General features: G+C 52.6%; 1 protein-coding gene across 1 annotated transcript in view; it reads left to right on the top strand.

Annotated features, from left to right (window-relative positions):
* The first annotated feature begins 1790 nt into the window (after positions 1 to 1790).
* Positions 1791 to 15609, top strand: part of ASTN2 (astrotactin 2) — a 423548-nt gene continuing 409729 nt past the window's right edge. The window contains exon 1 of the mRNA XM_054174585.1: positions 1791 to 2239. Coding sequence (XP_054030560.1) covers positions 1885 to 2239 — 355 coding nt within the window. The 5' untranslated portion in view covers positions 1791 to 1884. The remainder of the gene's footprint in view (positions 2240 to 15609) is intronic.

A 15609-nucleotide genomic window follows, 5' to 3' on the forward strand; every position in this document is an offset into this window, starting at 1 on the left:
TTTTGTTTTTCCCTTACTATTGCACTTTCCTCAACCAACAGCTGACATTTAGGATTGCATTTTCTTTGGGCTTTCTTTTTTTTTTTCCAGCATGCCTTGAAACTTCATTCCTCGCAGTCAGGCGGAGCTGGAGTCCCGCCTTAAATGTTTTGCACCTAGTTGCCTGTTTGCTTTTGGTTTCTCTCTGCTCCTGGAGCTGGAAATAAGCAACACGATCAGCGATGCTTATGGGGTGGGGGCGTGGGTTGAAGCTTGTCAGGCTGGGAGTTGGAGCTGGGCTACTCCCGGAGCGGGGACTGGTTCCCCCAGAGCAGGGCTTGAGCTGTTTGTTTGCTGGATTTCCTGTTCTTTGCCATTCTGCCCTTGTTGTGGTTTGAACATTGGATGACCTAGGTATCTCAGGCGGCTGTTTTGCCTCAATAGGCATGTGATGAATTGATCTTAATTAGCTTGTGGAAATAATATAAGCCTGAGCATTAAGCGTGCTTTGTTAGGGTTTTGACATCTTCTTTTGTGTGTACATCTACAAATAAAATCAGGTAGATTAGCAGTCACTGGGAAATTGTTGTTGTGAGTCACTGACTCAGAACTACCGTAGGCTGCCTGGGCTCAGCTCCGTTAGTCATGCCCAGCTGTGGGCAGGAGTTCATGTGGCGCTGGGGTTACCTGTACCTGTTGTGCCCACAGGGACAAGGTTTGTCTCCAGGCTAATCCCCACCATTCCATCTTCCAAGTTGGAAGAATCAGTTGGCTCCATCACTGCTCAAAGCAGAGCGTGAGCCAAAATGGTAAGAGTGGAGCTCACCTGGTTTGTCTTCCAGCTCAGACTCCAGCCCTTAGGTGGCACCGGGGCATCTGTGCAAGGGATGGGTGTAGGAATCTGTGTTCAGACCTCAGCAGCATTTATCCCTCTGGTTCCCATCTAAACGCTGATTATTAAAGACCAGGTCAAAGCCATTTGCTGTATGTCACCAGTTTGGCTCCTCCAAGCTTGTCACTGCGAGCCATGATCGTGTGCCCCCGGACACTGGAGGTGCCTGTTCACTTAGGAAAAGGCAATACTAGCAGAAGCTCGCAGGAAGTACATTTCCGTGCTACAATTGCTAGAGGGAAGGACTATCCTGCAGGTATGAGCGGCGACAAGCTGGCCGCGGGGAAGCCGTGGATTTTGCGGGTAGGGAAAGGGCGAGGTAATGGGCACCGAGCAGCAGCAAGCGGGAGCAGTCCAGTGGCAGCGGGAAGCGCAGGCAGGAGAACCAGGAAAAGACAAGGGGGCAACGGGGCCGTGCGGGATGCCGGGCCGAGGCGGACTATGTGGGGGAGGAGGAGAAGGGGAGTCTAGGGCCGGTGGGAGTGAGCTCAGGGCTTTAAACTACCGAGGCAGAGCAGAGAAGGCTCAGCCGAGGAGCGGCAGTGGGTCCCCTTGGACAGGGTTCTCCGACAACCGGAGAGCGGAGGAGAGTCCCCCTTAGGGATGGTCCGTTGGCCACCGGGGAGCGACGGAGGGTCCTCTCCAGGCGGGGTCCTTCGGAAGTGCGGCGGGGCTCCCTCGGGCACGGTCGCCCGGCCACCGGGGAGTGCAGCGGTTAAGCACCACGGGCCAGGACCTTCGACCACCGGGAGCGACGGGAGGTCCCCTCTGGCCAAGGTGGCTCGGCCTCCGGGGAGCGGCAGTAGGTCGCCCCCCTGGGCAGGGTCGCTTGGCTGCCGAGGAGCGGCAGCGAGTCCCCGCGGCGGAGGCTCGGCGGCGGCAGCGGGCGGGGCGGGAGGCGGAGCCGGGCGGCGGCGGCGGCGGCGGGCTGGGGCTGCTCAGTGCGCCCGGCTCCGCTCGCCTCCCCTCGCCTCGCCTCGCCGCGGCTCTTCTGCGCCTGGCTCCGGCCCGGCATGGCTGCTCCGTCGCCTCCCCGCCGCCTCGCCGCCGCTGCCGCCGCGCCTCCCCCGCTGCTGCTGCTGCTGCCGGTACTGCTGCTGCTGCTGCCGGTGATGTTGGGCGGCGGGCCCGGCGCGGCGGCGTCGTCGCGGGAACCCCCCGGTCCATGCCGTGTAAAGACGGTGACGGTGTCCACGCTGCCGGTGCTCCGGGAGAACGATATCAGTTGGAGCGGAGCCCCGCCGCCCGCTGCCGCCGCCGCTGCCGCCGCCGACTCCCGCTTGCTGCTGTTCGTCCGCAGCGAGCTGCCCGGCCGCGTCGCCGTGCAGGACGATCTGGACAACACTGAGCTACCCTTCTTCACCCTCGGTAGGCACCGCATCTTGTCCTGTCCCACCGGTACCCCCCACCTCACCCCAGCACCTCCCGGGGCCGCGGAGCATCCCGATGCTGCCACCCTGCCGCGCCGGGATTTTTGAGTCGTGCGTGTGTGTGTGTGTGTCCCTTGTCGTGGACAGCCTGGTTGTGTTTTGGAGCTCTCTGCCGCTGCCCTTGCTGCACCCTGTTTGGGGATTTTTTCCTTCTGGGGAGGGATTTTTTTAGTAGGGCCTGAGGGCTGCTGCCTTGTTAAAAGCCCTAAAGCCCTGAGAGCGAAGCCTCCCGGCTCAGGCTGTAAAGTGCTGGGTTCTGCCTCTTGTGCTCCAACTTGAAGGCTTAGCCCTGGAGGAGGTACCGCCGAGCCTGGGAGAAAGGGAGAGGCGGTTTTCCACGCTAGAGCCTAATTTTGTAAAGGCTTCGTCTTAATTCTCGGAGCTGGCTCTTGCTTTACGCACAACTCCACGCCTGGGGCTGTGGCGAACGCCTGCGGACTTTCCTCCTATCTCAGCTTGTGTGGGGAGAAGGATGGGAGTAGACATCGTTCTGTTGTTGTACTTTTGTCTCAGTGCTGGATCCTGCTGTCTCAGAAGAGGTGCCCGAGTTGCATCTTGTCACTTTTAGCTTTTTCTGTGCCTTAAACAGCCTGAGGACCCCCCAAGGGATCTGTTCAGAATGCTGTATGGACAGCACCGGGTTTACTCTGCCAGGTCTCCAAATGTTTTTTGTTGATTTCTTCTTTATCCAATTGCTTTCTTGGTTGTTTTCTCTTTTTGGTGCCTGATGCCCAGGATAATTCAAATCCCTGTTTAACTTTGGAAGGTCTGAGATACTGCTTGACAGCGCTGGGTTTTGATGCCCAGCATCTTGCCCTGCGTGTGCCAGGCATGTTGAGGTGTGCCCAGCTGGGCACCTCCTGCAAGTCCCTTCCCATTCCTCATGGAAGTGAAACCTTTTGCTAGGTGCAATGTGCTGGGGTAGAAAACTGGCTGTATCTCTTGGTCCTGTCATTTTTACCTTTTGTGCAGTTTTCCTGTAGCAAGCACCTGTAATAAATGAGTTGCTGGTACTTTTTGATCCTCTTGGGCTCTGGCTTTGCAGTGTGGCTTCCTTAGACATGGTTGGTCAACTGCCAAAATCCCAAACAAAGCAGATGTGCTGTTTCAAGTAATGAAAGTGAAGAATCAAAGGTTTGGTGCAGTAGGCAGGACGTTTACCTGACGGTGAATAAAAGTAACAAGAAGTTTCAGGGTTCATGGGCTGGAATTTTCAGATGAGAGTGCAGGCCCTTCAGGGACTGGGTGTGAATCTCACACTGCTCTAAATATACCAGAAGGCAAAGAAACCCTCTGTGTGTAGCTTAGTAATAGCTCAAGTTGGAGGAGAGAAATTTGTCTTGATAGATCAGAGGCAGGATCTTGTCTAGCAAATCCTATTTCTGTGAGCGACTGCCAGTAGAGAGGCACCAATGCCTTGGTCTAAAAAATTCTCTTTGGATTGCCTAGGTTATTGGTTATGCATGCACTCCTGAATATGCAGCATGTCTTGTGCAAAACTGTAGAGGTTTTGCTGTCCCTTCCTGCGCAAAAGACCCCAAAACTTCTCCACCTGCTTCCCTGAACCCACAGGCATTAGGCAGGTGGGAAGATAAATGGAAGCTTTGCCCATGGTGGGATGGCTTCATCATGGTCCTGAAATTAATCAGCACATTGCCTCCAGAGCAGGTAAAACACTTGTCCTTCCCCAAGGTCTAGCTCATGAATTGCTGTGGATGCTCTGATATTTCAAATTTGTTGCATTTCTCCCTGTCTCCTGGTGTGGCAACTGAGACTCCTCACAGTTAACTCTTTTCTGGACAAGTGTCTTAGAGGATTTCTGCTGGCTCGTTTTCCCAGTGCAGGAAATGAAGCTGGAGTTTGCTGTAGTGGTTTTGCCCCCCCCCACATCCTTTTCTAAGTTCATTGGTGGTTGGGAATCAGAGAGTTGCTGCTGCCTTGTAATGGACTCTGGGAGGTGAAAATCACAGAACGTGTGGGAGGTGAGTCAGATGGCTCTGGAGTGATATGGGATCAGGGATTGTTTTAAACAGTGGCTGCTCTTTGCCAAAAGCTTCACTAGCCCTTGTCATTGGCTGATTCCTGATGCTGATATGTATTTATGCGTGCTGCTGAACATGTTTGGTGGCTGCTGAGCTCTGGAAGACATGCAAGAGCGGTTGCCCTGCTGACTGCAAATGTACCGAGGGCTCCGAAAATCTCTTTCCCTGCTGTTAGCAAAGACCACTTCCTGACATCATGGGCGTAAGGAAGGGGGAGGAAGACTTCCTAAACACACACCTCAGGACAGCCAGTCTGACTGACATCCTGGAGGAGGTCTTGAAACTTAAATAAATAAATAAATAAGTATAAAAGAAAAGCATAAAGCAGACAGAGCTGAGATGTGGTGCTGATACTACAGACTCTGAAGTGAAATGTGTTGGGAGTAAATTGAGGCCATCCCATTCTGCAAGTCTTTCCAGAGCAGGAAGCAAGAAATGAAATGTTGTCTTGCTTGGTGGAGAGGAGGTGGTTTAAGCAGGCAGTCTGTAGTCCTGGGCCTGCTGAGTCTCCTGATGCTGGAACAGTTCCTGTGCCTCTTCTCACCCCTTTGTGCTAGAGGGCTTGGGGGTTCTGTAACTGAAGGCTGGCAGGTGCCAGAGCCTCATCTGCAGTTCTGTGAAATTTAGAATGATAGAACCATTTAGGTTGGAAAAAGACTTTTAAGATCATCAAGTCCAACTGTGACTTTCACACTGCCAAGTCCACCACTAAACCATATCCCTAAGTGCTGCATCTCCACACAGCTGAACCCTGGCCCCACGAGGTGCTGGGAGCAGCAGGAACAGCTGGAGCTGTTCACCTGCTGGGGTTGTGTGGAGGCCGGTGATGCTCCACTGTCAGAGCCTCCACCATGGGCACAGCCAGCACCTGGGTGTGGAGGTCAGCAGGGAATGAGTTCATCTTCTCCCACTGGAGGTAGAAACTTTGTTTCCTTGCTACGTGCTTCCCCGGGGCTGCAGCAGGGGACCTGCTGCTGACACAGGGATGGCAGCTCTAGTTTACCTGACATCCCTTCTTCAGCAAGGTGTCTTGGTTTCTGTATTCCCTGTGCCTCAGTTTATAGTTTTTTCTCTCTTGCATTAGAGACAAGAAGGATGCTTCTCCCTGCCCCCCCCTCCCCCCAGTTACATTACTATGAAATTACCCAGCAAAGCAGAGTGGTGGCAGGAAATGACAAATGTAACTTTGCCACCAGTGCATTATGAATTGCTGTGCATCCCCTTTCCTGAAAAAGCATCCTGCCCTTTCCTTAACCTTGGCTCCAACTGATGCTCTGCGGTATTCCCCACCTCTAACTCTTCCAGCGTTACGCTGGCAAGCGGTGCAGCCTATCATTGACTTCATTCCTGTAGAACGAGGTCTGTGGAAGGTGTGTGTCTTGATTTAGTCAGCAGCCATGTGTTCTGTACAATAGCTGCTCCACGAGCAGCGGAGCCTGCTTGAAGTGCAATTGAGGGAATGAAGCAGTTAGCTTCCGAGCTAATTTCGACGCGCTCCGTCTATGTGTGAGCAGATAAATATAGAGGAGAGAGAAGGGAAGAGGCAGACGAATTTCCACCACTGCTCTTACCCGGTAGTGGCTTATATAAGAACAGTTTACTACACACTTCTCATAAATGGCTTTAATGGATGCTGTTTGATGGGTGTCTGCAGTGCTACCAGAGGCTTTGTTTTGGTGGTTGTCAGAGAAGGTTGCTCCTGCAGCTACATTACGGGTGCCCCACCATGGCCCCTCTGCCTGGCTGATGATCATCCCCTGCTTCTTGGAGCTGTGCAGCTCCTCCAGCTCATCAGTGGGTCTGTGCCACTTCTTCTGTCTTCTTACTTAACTTCGCCTAAAGCCATCCTGTGGCTTGAACTTCTCCTCTTTAGAGTAAGAACCCATTAAAACAAGGGAGAGCACTTAGTTCCCTGTGGATTGTTTGAATTTACTGCTACTTCTGAGAACTCTCGAGCAGTGTTTCACCGCTCCGGCTTTTGTTGGCAGCTCCTCTTCTTGCCAAGTGGGGTGGAGAGGCTGGAGGGTACCTGGGAAATGTGAGTGCCACTGTAGCCATTTGATGCTGCCATTCAGAAATGCTTTGAGTTGGCCTGTGAGATCTGGAGCAGCATCATGTGGATGGGGGAGAGAGTGTGCCTGGTATGAGAGCCTACTTTTGAGGGCAAGGCATCTAAAACCAGGGCTGTCTCTGCAGAGAGAAGCTGATGAGCAAAAGTTTGGTTTCAAAACTTACTTTGCTGTTAACCAGCTTCTGCTGGACTTGACTGGAAGAGCTGCAGTGCATATCCAGCCAGAGGTTTGGTTAATCAAATATTGTTTGGGGGTTTTTTGCATGTTGTTTTTTCTACCCCCAAGATAGTCCAAAGAGTAAAGAGTCACATCTTGGACCAGGCAAGTGGAGGGAGTCAAAAAGCCTCAGTGAGGTGGTCCAGTGAAGATGAGACATGTTGGTGTACTTCTTGGGATAGGGGCTGGGGGTGATGTAGACTTGAAAGCAGAGGATGCTTCCCTTCTTCTCCATACCCATCCACAGATACACATGGCTGTCTGAGCCAGGTCCCTGGTGGTAGGGGCTGCCTGGGGAGGGTGTAGGGAAGGGAGAAATCCTCCTGGTAGCATTTTTCTGCCCTCTTTGTATGAAGCTGTGTGGTTACTGAAGCTGTTGGGTTCTTGAAGTTGAAAAGGAAAAGAAGGAAAGCTCTGCTCAGGTTGAGGTTGTACTGGTGATGTAGATCCTGAGCTGGAGATCTGCCTGCTGTGGCTGTAGGAGAAGTGAGCTCTGTAACACTCAGAAAGGCTGTAGGCACAAAATGCCCATGAAAATGGGTTGGTCCTCAGATAACCACTTCTCTCCCTGAAGACAAGGCTGGCCATGGCTTGTCCAGCATGGTGGCAGTGTGGATTTGAAGCAGTTTGGCTCTGTCCCAGGTAATTTCTGGGGTGAAAATCCCAGTTAAAGCTGGGAATCTGTAACAGTGTGGCAGGCTGTGCTGAGGGAGTTGCTGCTTTCCAAGAGTACCTGCATTGACCAGCTAGTGGCAACAGAAGATTAACTATGGAGAGAGGAGCTGCTTTTCTGCAGCTCAACTGCGAGGCTGGAGCAGCAGCGGGAGGAGGCTGCTGGCTGGGGATCCTCTCTGCTCCCCCTTCCTCCCCTGGCAGGGCAGAGGGTTTTCCATGATGTCCAAGTGTCAGAGACCTTTATTGCTCTTCTGCTGGAAGGGGAAAAAACAAAAGTGCTTTTCTTCAGAATTAGGTGGGGAGCTGGGATTGTTCCATGGGGACTGTGGAGGTAAGCAGCTTCCAAGTGCCACCCTGTGCCACCACACAAGCGGAGGTTATCTTCAAAACTTGCTGCCTTTTCCTTCCTAAGCCCTGAAAGTGTGAGTCCCAGCTGTGTGCTGGACAAGCCTTTGTGCTGACCCAGTGGTATGGTGCTGAAGTGTGGTGTTGGCTGGCTGTGAATCCAGCCTGAGCCCTGGGGCTTTCCTGGTGTAACAGGAGTTCAGGCACAGGGCTGGCTGGGACAGCAGGAGTGTATGTTGATGCTGCTCGTGGGAACAATGAGGTATTGATCTTGTACTACCTTGACTTACATGTTAGCAGTTACAAGTGGCTTGAGAAACGTCTAACATTGCACTAAAAAGCATTGTAGAGCGTGGGGGTAGATCAGGGTTGGAGATTGAAAGGAGAAGTGAAGAAAACAGAAGTGTCTTGACTGAAGCCTTTCATCACCTGTAATGGCCCCAGCACAGCTCTTTTTGGGAGTGTTCTCCTCTGGTTACACCACCTGCAATCACAGAATCATTTCAGTTGGAACAGCCCTCTAAGTTCAGCAGGTCCAACCATCAGCCTAACACCATCAAACCATGTCCCAGAAAGTGCCATGTCTGCTCATCTTTTGAACACCTCCAGGGATGGTGACTCTACCACCTCCCTGGGCACCTCCCATGCCTGACCACTCTTTCAAAAGGAAATTTCCCCTAATCTTCAATGTAAATGGGGGACGATGAGCCTTGGCCAGTCTTGACTCGCTGCTCCCCAGTCCTGCCCCTGCCAGTACCTGTGGGGTGAGTGATGGCGTCAAACAGAGATGATTCTTGTGCATAACCGGCTTAAGAAATGGTGCCACTTAAAAGAATTGAATGCTTGTGCTGCTGCTCGGGTCTCAGCTAATGCAGTTAAGGTTTCCAGTGTCCAGACAGTATGGAGACACTTAATGGTATTGAAGAGGCAGAATGGGGACGAGCAGTGATCTTGGCTGCCTGGCTGGGTGAGGCTTTCTGGTTGTCTCCTAGGAAGGATGCAGGTGGGGAAAAGAATAAATCACAGAGTGAATGATTTTGGCCCATCGATCCCTTTGGGCACTTTCCCTGCATGGCATGCAGGAAGCACTGCTCTTGAAGGCATCCAGCATGTGGTGTGGGGAGGAAGAAGGGATTGCTCGCAGGAGGAGGTTGGGCTGAGAATGCCTGTGACAAGATGGGGCAGATAAGATTTGGAGCCAGGGCTGTGCCCGTGGGCAAAGGCGGCTGGTGGGGAGGAATCTGAGTTCCCCTCTGTTCCTTGTTAGCTGCTGGCCACTAGCCTTTCACCCCTCCCTCTGTGCTTCCACCTTTCCTGTCTCCATGCTAGACAAAGTCTGTGTGGAAACCGCGACAGGCTCTGAAAGCAGCAGCAAAAGGGGAGAAATTTTCCATTAGCAGCATCAGCAGTAAAAGAGATTTTTTCCCAGTCACCTGGTAACTGCTGTATTTAGGAAGATTACTGAGCTGATGGTGTTGCTCCCAGGCATATGCATGGGAGTGATCCTGTTAAGAGCGGGAGGCAGGAGCCAGCATGCATGGTCACACGTGGAGATGAGCTGGCAGAGGTGAGCTGGGCATCTCTCTGCAGGGAGCTGGGACCTGCTGGGCCTGGCACCTCGCTTGTGCTATCATCTGCTCTTCCAGTGCACCAGAATGAAACAGAAATTGCATTGCCAGCTGCACTGCTGAGCTGCTGGAGGGGGGAGCAGAGTGTGGGATCTGCTTGTTCTCAGGGGGTGGAGGGAAGGCCTGATCCCTGTCTGCCTCTGGGGACAGCCTGTGGGTTTTGGTGCCTGATACCTCTCTGCCTCTGAGTGATGAGAATTAGAGTCATAGACTGGTTTGGGTTGGAAAGATCCTTTAAAGGTTATCCAGTCCAACCCCCCTGCAGTGCAATCAGAGTAGGCTGCTCAGAGCCCCAAACAACCTGACCTGGAATGTTTCCATGAGTGTGCCTTCTCCCATCTCTCTGGGCAGCCTGAGCCAGTGTCTCACTACTCTCAGTATCAAAAATTTCTTCCATCTAATCTGAGATCTACCTACAGAGGGGTCCAAAGACCCAAATGCCTTACAGATTAACTGATGATGAGAGCTACCCCTCCCAGAAGCCCGCAGCCCCATGACCACATAACTGGGGTGCAAGGTCTGGAGACTTAGAAAAGCCCTCTAAGATTGAGTCCAACTGTCAACCAGCACCACCACGGCCATTCAACCATGTCCCCATGTGCCATATCTATACATTTGTTAACACCTCCAGGGATGGTGACCTCACCACCTCCCTGGGCAGCCTGTTGCTATGCCTGAACTCTCTTGCAGGAAAGAAATGTTTCCTAATGCAAGAGCTCAGCTGTGCCGATACCTTTGAGCCTTTGGTTCTTTCTCCTTTTCCTCCTCCCTCATCTCTCTCTGTGGGACAACGGGGGGGGGGGGGGGCACTCGCTGGCTGCTGGAGCCCTGCCCTGGCTCTGCTGCCTTGAACTGGCTCCCTGGCCAGCCCTGGGGGTGAGCTGGCATTGCAGAGCGTGCCTGTGGCTGCTGCAGTCACCGCTGCATCTGTCCCAAGGCCATTCACAGCCCAGATCCTTCCCTTGCTGCTGGAGCCATCGGCGCTCCAGGGAGCTCAGCACATCCCTAAAATATGGGATCAAGTGACAGAAAATAGGAGCTGGCAACAGCAAAGGAATATATTTTTTTTTTTGCCTCTAGCCAACTGCTTGGTAACATCAGCTTGGTGATGCATAGCTCCTGTGGCAGCAGCACGTAGTGACGGCAAACGGGGGACAGTTTGTGTGCAGGAGGAGGGAGGGCTGGAGCAGAGCATGTTCTCTGCACCCCAGGGCCCTGACCAGGACCTGCTGCTTGCCCACCCCAGTTAAGAAGCTCCAGGTCTGTGTGCTGAAACTACAAAGCTTCTCTCTCTGCTGGTGCTCATCATGTTGCTGTCCTCCTGCTGCCTGGGGGTATGATGGGGGCTCGGCTAAAAGTTGACGCCACCGCCTTAATGACTCATACAAGCATCCAGAGCAATATCTGCTCCATGGGGCAACTCCCCACTCCGAAGGGCTTCCTGGGCTGAAGGGGCTCCCAGGGTAGATGCTGCCAGTTGTTCCCACCTCAGACTCAGTTACTCAGTGCTGCCTTGCACAGGCTGCTCTGTGAGGGTGGAGGGAGATGGAATATCCTTTACCTTGGTTTGTTGGGTGTGAGCAGCCACCTGTGTGCTGGTTGCAACATGGATGGTGGCCCTGAAGAGCTTTCAGGCTTTAGACATGCTGGTATGTCCCTTTTCCTTCTTTCCCCATCACACCTGTTTCTTGTCCTTTGCATCTCTGATCTGTTTAAATTAAAGAACTTAAAACTACTTTTTCTACCCTGTAACATGCCCAGGGAATCCTTCTCAGGCTTCTCTGAAAGCCTTGTTGTCATCATGCTCCTTGTTTCTCCACCTCTAATGCCTTGGGAAACCTGGACAAAGAGAGGTGCCAGGGGGAGCAAGGTGTTGGGAAAGTGATCCAAAAGGTGGGTGCAGGTTTCCTTCCTTCCTTGCCATCCAAACTGGGCAGCCCATGGTCATGCTATGTCCACAGACACATCTGTGCCATTTCAAACATCAGTTAGGCTTCCAGAAAAAGTAGAAACTGTTTCCTTCCTTTCCCTCCTCCCCAGGACAGGAGCTTGAAGGAGAGCCAGTCTGAGCCAAAGCAGTGTGCTGGGGCTTACTCCTGTGTGTCTGGGGGCTTCTGCTGGTTCAGGGTCTGGCCTGGCCTGGGATTCCCCAGCCCCAGCATCACCCTATGGGTGTGGCAAACATCTCCCATCATCTTCTGTCTGCAGGAGGTGCTGGAGGTGGGCAGCTGAGGGTCTCCTGGGGGATGTCAGTTCTGGGTACCACTTGACTGAGGTAGGTTCAACTCCTCTGGCCATTCCTGGAGATGTCCTTCAGGACAGGCGTCTGCATGGTAGGTCTGGATGAAGAAATGGGATGCTGTAGAGGAGCTGATCACAGCAATGTCATTTTGAGGACTAGACAGATATGTCTGAGAGTGAGACATGTTGGCGACACTTCCAGCAGCGATGTTGCTGGCCTCATCTGTGCAGGCAGGTCTCTGCCTGCTGGTAGTGGAAGGATGTTGGCTGTTCCATCTCCCACATTCGCATCAGGGGCTTCAGCATTTTTCATCCCCTGTGGAGCTGGGGGGGAGGGCTGCAGGGGTGCATTTGTCACCTGAAGATCCCCTGGGCTGCGGCTGAACTTTGTGTTCTAGCAATAAAACCGTGGTAGGAAATGTGTGCTGTAACAAAGCCCATGGATATAATACATCCATGGCATACTGTACCTTTCATCTTGAAGGATTCCCAAGGAGCTTTACAAACTCGGTGTGCTGCAGCCTGCCAGGGTGACTGAATGCTATCAGTAAAGGCTGCAGTCTAATCTCTGTGGTAGCACGTTCCACCCCCTCCCAGCTCTCCCTCGCAGGGGAAACTTTATGAAGTCTGCTCTTGGTCTAGGTGTTTCCCTCTAAGCCTGAGTTTCTCGGGAGAAAAAGGGAAACCGTGTAGCTGTTTGTTATGCAAAACCAGCCGAGAGATATTCTTCCTGGGGCAGTAGGAGTGGGTGGGGATTACTTTCACGCAGCTTCAACAGCTTTGGATCTTAGCGGAAAAAGCGTTCGCAGGGGAACGCTGCCCTCCGTGCAGCCCTGAGAAAGGGGATAATGAAGTCTGAGCACTTGAGAAATTGCTGCTGGGCATAGGCAGGGGGGCAGAGTTCAGCTGAGGGGCCCAGGGGCAGCTCTTGGGAGGGAGATTGTAAATGTCTGCCTGAAATACTTGGTATGTAGGTGTTTCGTCACCTACTGTTCCCTCCTGCTCGAGCAGAGACAGGCGCTGAGCCAGCTGCTGGGGTGTCCGTGTCCTGCAGCCTTCAGCACCATCTGGGTTGCTGCTGCCTCCAAGGTGAGGTGATGCAGCTCCCTGTCTTAGAATCATAAAATAGAATAGAATAGAATAGACCAGACCAGACCAGGTTGGAAGAGACCTTTGAGATCATCGAGTCCAACCTATCATCCAACACCATTTAATCAACTAAACCATGGCACCAAGCACCCCATCCAGTCTCTTCCTGAACACCTCCAGTGATGATGACTCCACCACCTCCCTGGGCAGCACATTCCAATGGCCAATCTCTCTTTCTATGAAGAACTTCTTCCTAACATCCAGCCTAAACCTCCCCTGGTGCAGCTGTTTTGGTTGGAAAAGACCTGGAAGATCACTTGAGTCCAGGCATCAACCTGACACCACCATGGCCACTAAACCATGTCCTGAAGTGCCATGTCTGCATGGTTTTGGAACACCTCCAGGGATGGTGACTCTGCTACCTCCCTGGGCAGCCTGTTCCAATGCCTGACCACTCTTGCAGAAAAGAAGTTTTTCTTGGTCTTGTTGGTCATCCTGTGATGGTCCTCAGTTCCACCTGGGTTTATTTTCATCTGCTCTTAGCTTACCTGGTGCTGTGGGGGTGGTGGCAGGTGCCTGAAGTTGCTGTTGATGATAGTAGAGCCCAGAACTCAGAACTGGAAGTGGGATAAGGGGCACTAATCATAGCTGTCATCTGAGGCATATGCTTGAAAAGTGGTGGTTAGCCCAAGTCTATTTTTGTTTGGAGTGGTACACACTTAGCCTGTTTTGTTTAGCAGTTTGTTTATGGGATGTATTTTCCCATCCTGTGCAGCTCCTCAAATGTGTGCTATAAACAAACTGTAAAATCAAAAGCAGCTTTTACGTGTTCCCATTAAACAAATCCTGGTGCACAGGAGATCCAGGGTGCGTGGGGCTTGCCAGACTGAGGTCCTCAGTTAAGGAAGAGAAAACACAGCAGTGGAGGAGGTTGTTTTGTCATGCCTGAGTATGGGAATCGCCGTGGGTGCCTCTGAGATGGAGCTGGGACACCTCAAAAGCATGCCAGCCTAATCACAGCATCACAGAATCAATCAGGTTGGAAGAGACCGCCAAGATCATCAAGTCCAACTGATCACTCAACCCTAACTAATCAACTAGACCAAGGCACTAAATGCCTCATCCAGGCTTTTCTTAAACACCTCCACGGACAGTGACCCCACTACCTCCCTGGGCAGCCCATTCCAATGGGCTCTCTCTCTTTCTGGGAAGAACTTCTTTCTAAGATCAGACCTCTACATTGGAGGCTCCAAAGCTTCTCATGCTGGTCCCTGGGGGACTGCAGCTGTTCGTACCTGCTGCTCCTTTTGCTTTACCTCCTTCCTTGGATGCTATCAAGATGGTTCCTCAGGCTGCTGGGAAGGGAATGTGGTGTTGCCAGCATAGCTCATGGATCCTGGTTATTACGAACCTTCAATATTGATTGAATTGTCCCTGTAGGGACAAGCCTGTGAGAGTTGGAGCTGTTCAGCCTGGAGAAAAGAAGGGTCCAGGGAGACCTTAGAGCAGCCTTCTAGTACCTGAATGGGGCTACAGGAGGGCTGGAGAGGGACTTTTGACAAGGGCTTGGAGTAACAAGGTGAGGGGGAATGGATTGAACCTTTAGAAGGGCAGATTTAGGCTGAGGATTAGGAAGAAATTCTTGACAGTGAGGGTGGTCAGACACTGAAACAGGTTGCCCAGGGAAGGTGTGGATGCCCCTTCCCTGGAGGTGTTCAATGTCAGGTTGGATGAGGCCTTGAGCAATCTGCTCTAGTGGGAGATGTCCCTGCCCATGACAGAGGGGGTTAGAACTAGAGGATCTTTAGGGTCCCTTCCAACCCAAACCATTCTATGAATTTCAGAAATGCAGTAGGGGTTTGTGGTGGTTCTTGCTGCAGCTATTGCAGCTGCATGCCTTCTGCTGGCTCAACAGCCATGTGTTCCTCACTTTAGTTATTCTGAGCAGGATCAGAGGGGCTGGAAGTGTATTTAATTAAATGGCAGCAGCCTTCCTTTGTAATGCAGTTCAAGAAACCAGAGCTGCTTGAAGACACAATCTCCATTACATTGCTTCACATCTTCTCGCATCCCGGCTCTTGCTGTTTCCTCCTCTTGTGTTCGCTGCTCTCCCCAGACAAGCAGTGCAGTGGTCCTCACTGTGTTCCTGGAGGAAATCCATTATCCAGCAGCATGGCAGCTGGGAAGGAGGTCGGGGACGTTGCCTGTAGGGGCTGCTCGTAGCCAGCTTGGGGGTCTTGCCGGCGCAGCAGTTTGCAGCACAGACACGCCGCTCCTCCTTCTACTCGATTTTATTCTGCTTCTGTAGCAGCTGCCGGTGCTGCTGCGCTGACAAGCTGTTCCTTCGCATGCCACAGCCCAGCAGCCTGCAGGAACAGGGACAAGAGCTGAGATTTGGGCAGGATACAAGCTCCAGGAGCTGGAGGAGTGGGGATGCTGCCGGCCTCGGCTTCTGCTCCCTCGGAGTGCCTGCGCTGCCCGAAATGGGGTGTGCCAGGGGAGGTTCTCTCTGCTGCCCCGGCTCGTTGGAAGACTGTTGTAAAGCCTTTCCCCCCCTTGTTGATAAGGGGGTTTACATCCTGTTGCAATGAGCCATTTAAAAGCAAAACAGGAGGAAAACAGCCCTGGTTGCAGCACTCCTCCCAGCTGAGCTGGGCTGAGAGACAGGCAGTTTGTAGGGGATGCTGAAGGGAAGTTGAGCCTCCCCCTGAGAGTCTTCCCTTTGCAGAGCAACCTGCTGGTGGTTCTCCAGTGGCATCTCCCAGCTGCTTTCCCTCCCCAAACCCACCTTCCCTGCTGCTCTGCAGGCTTCTTGGCCAATTTGATGTGTGCCCCAAGTGACATAAACCAAATATTTTAGTAGACCTTAGTCTCCAAATTCTCTCTCCAGCAGGAATGGTACAGATTTGTCCATGGAGCTAGCCTGCAGCTGGAGCAGCTTTGTGGTCACCTCCCTAGGAAGAATGTCCCAAATTACCCTGTGTGCTGCAGCCTCTCTGC

Source organism: Dryobates pubescens, chromosome 29 (assembly GCF_014839835.1).
Source record: "Dryobates pubescens isolate bDryPub1 chromosome 29, bDryPub1.pri, whole genome shotgun sequence".
NCBI classification, from domain to species: Eukaryota; Metazoa; Chordata; class Aves; order Piciformes; family Picidae; genus Dryobates; species Dryobates pubescens.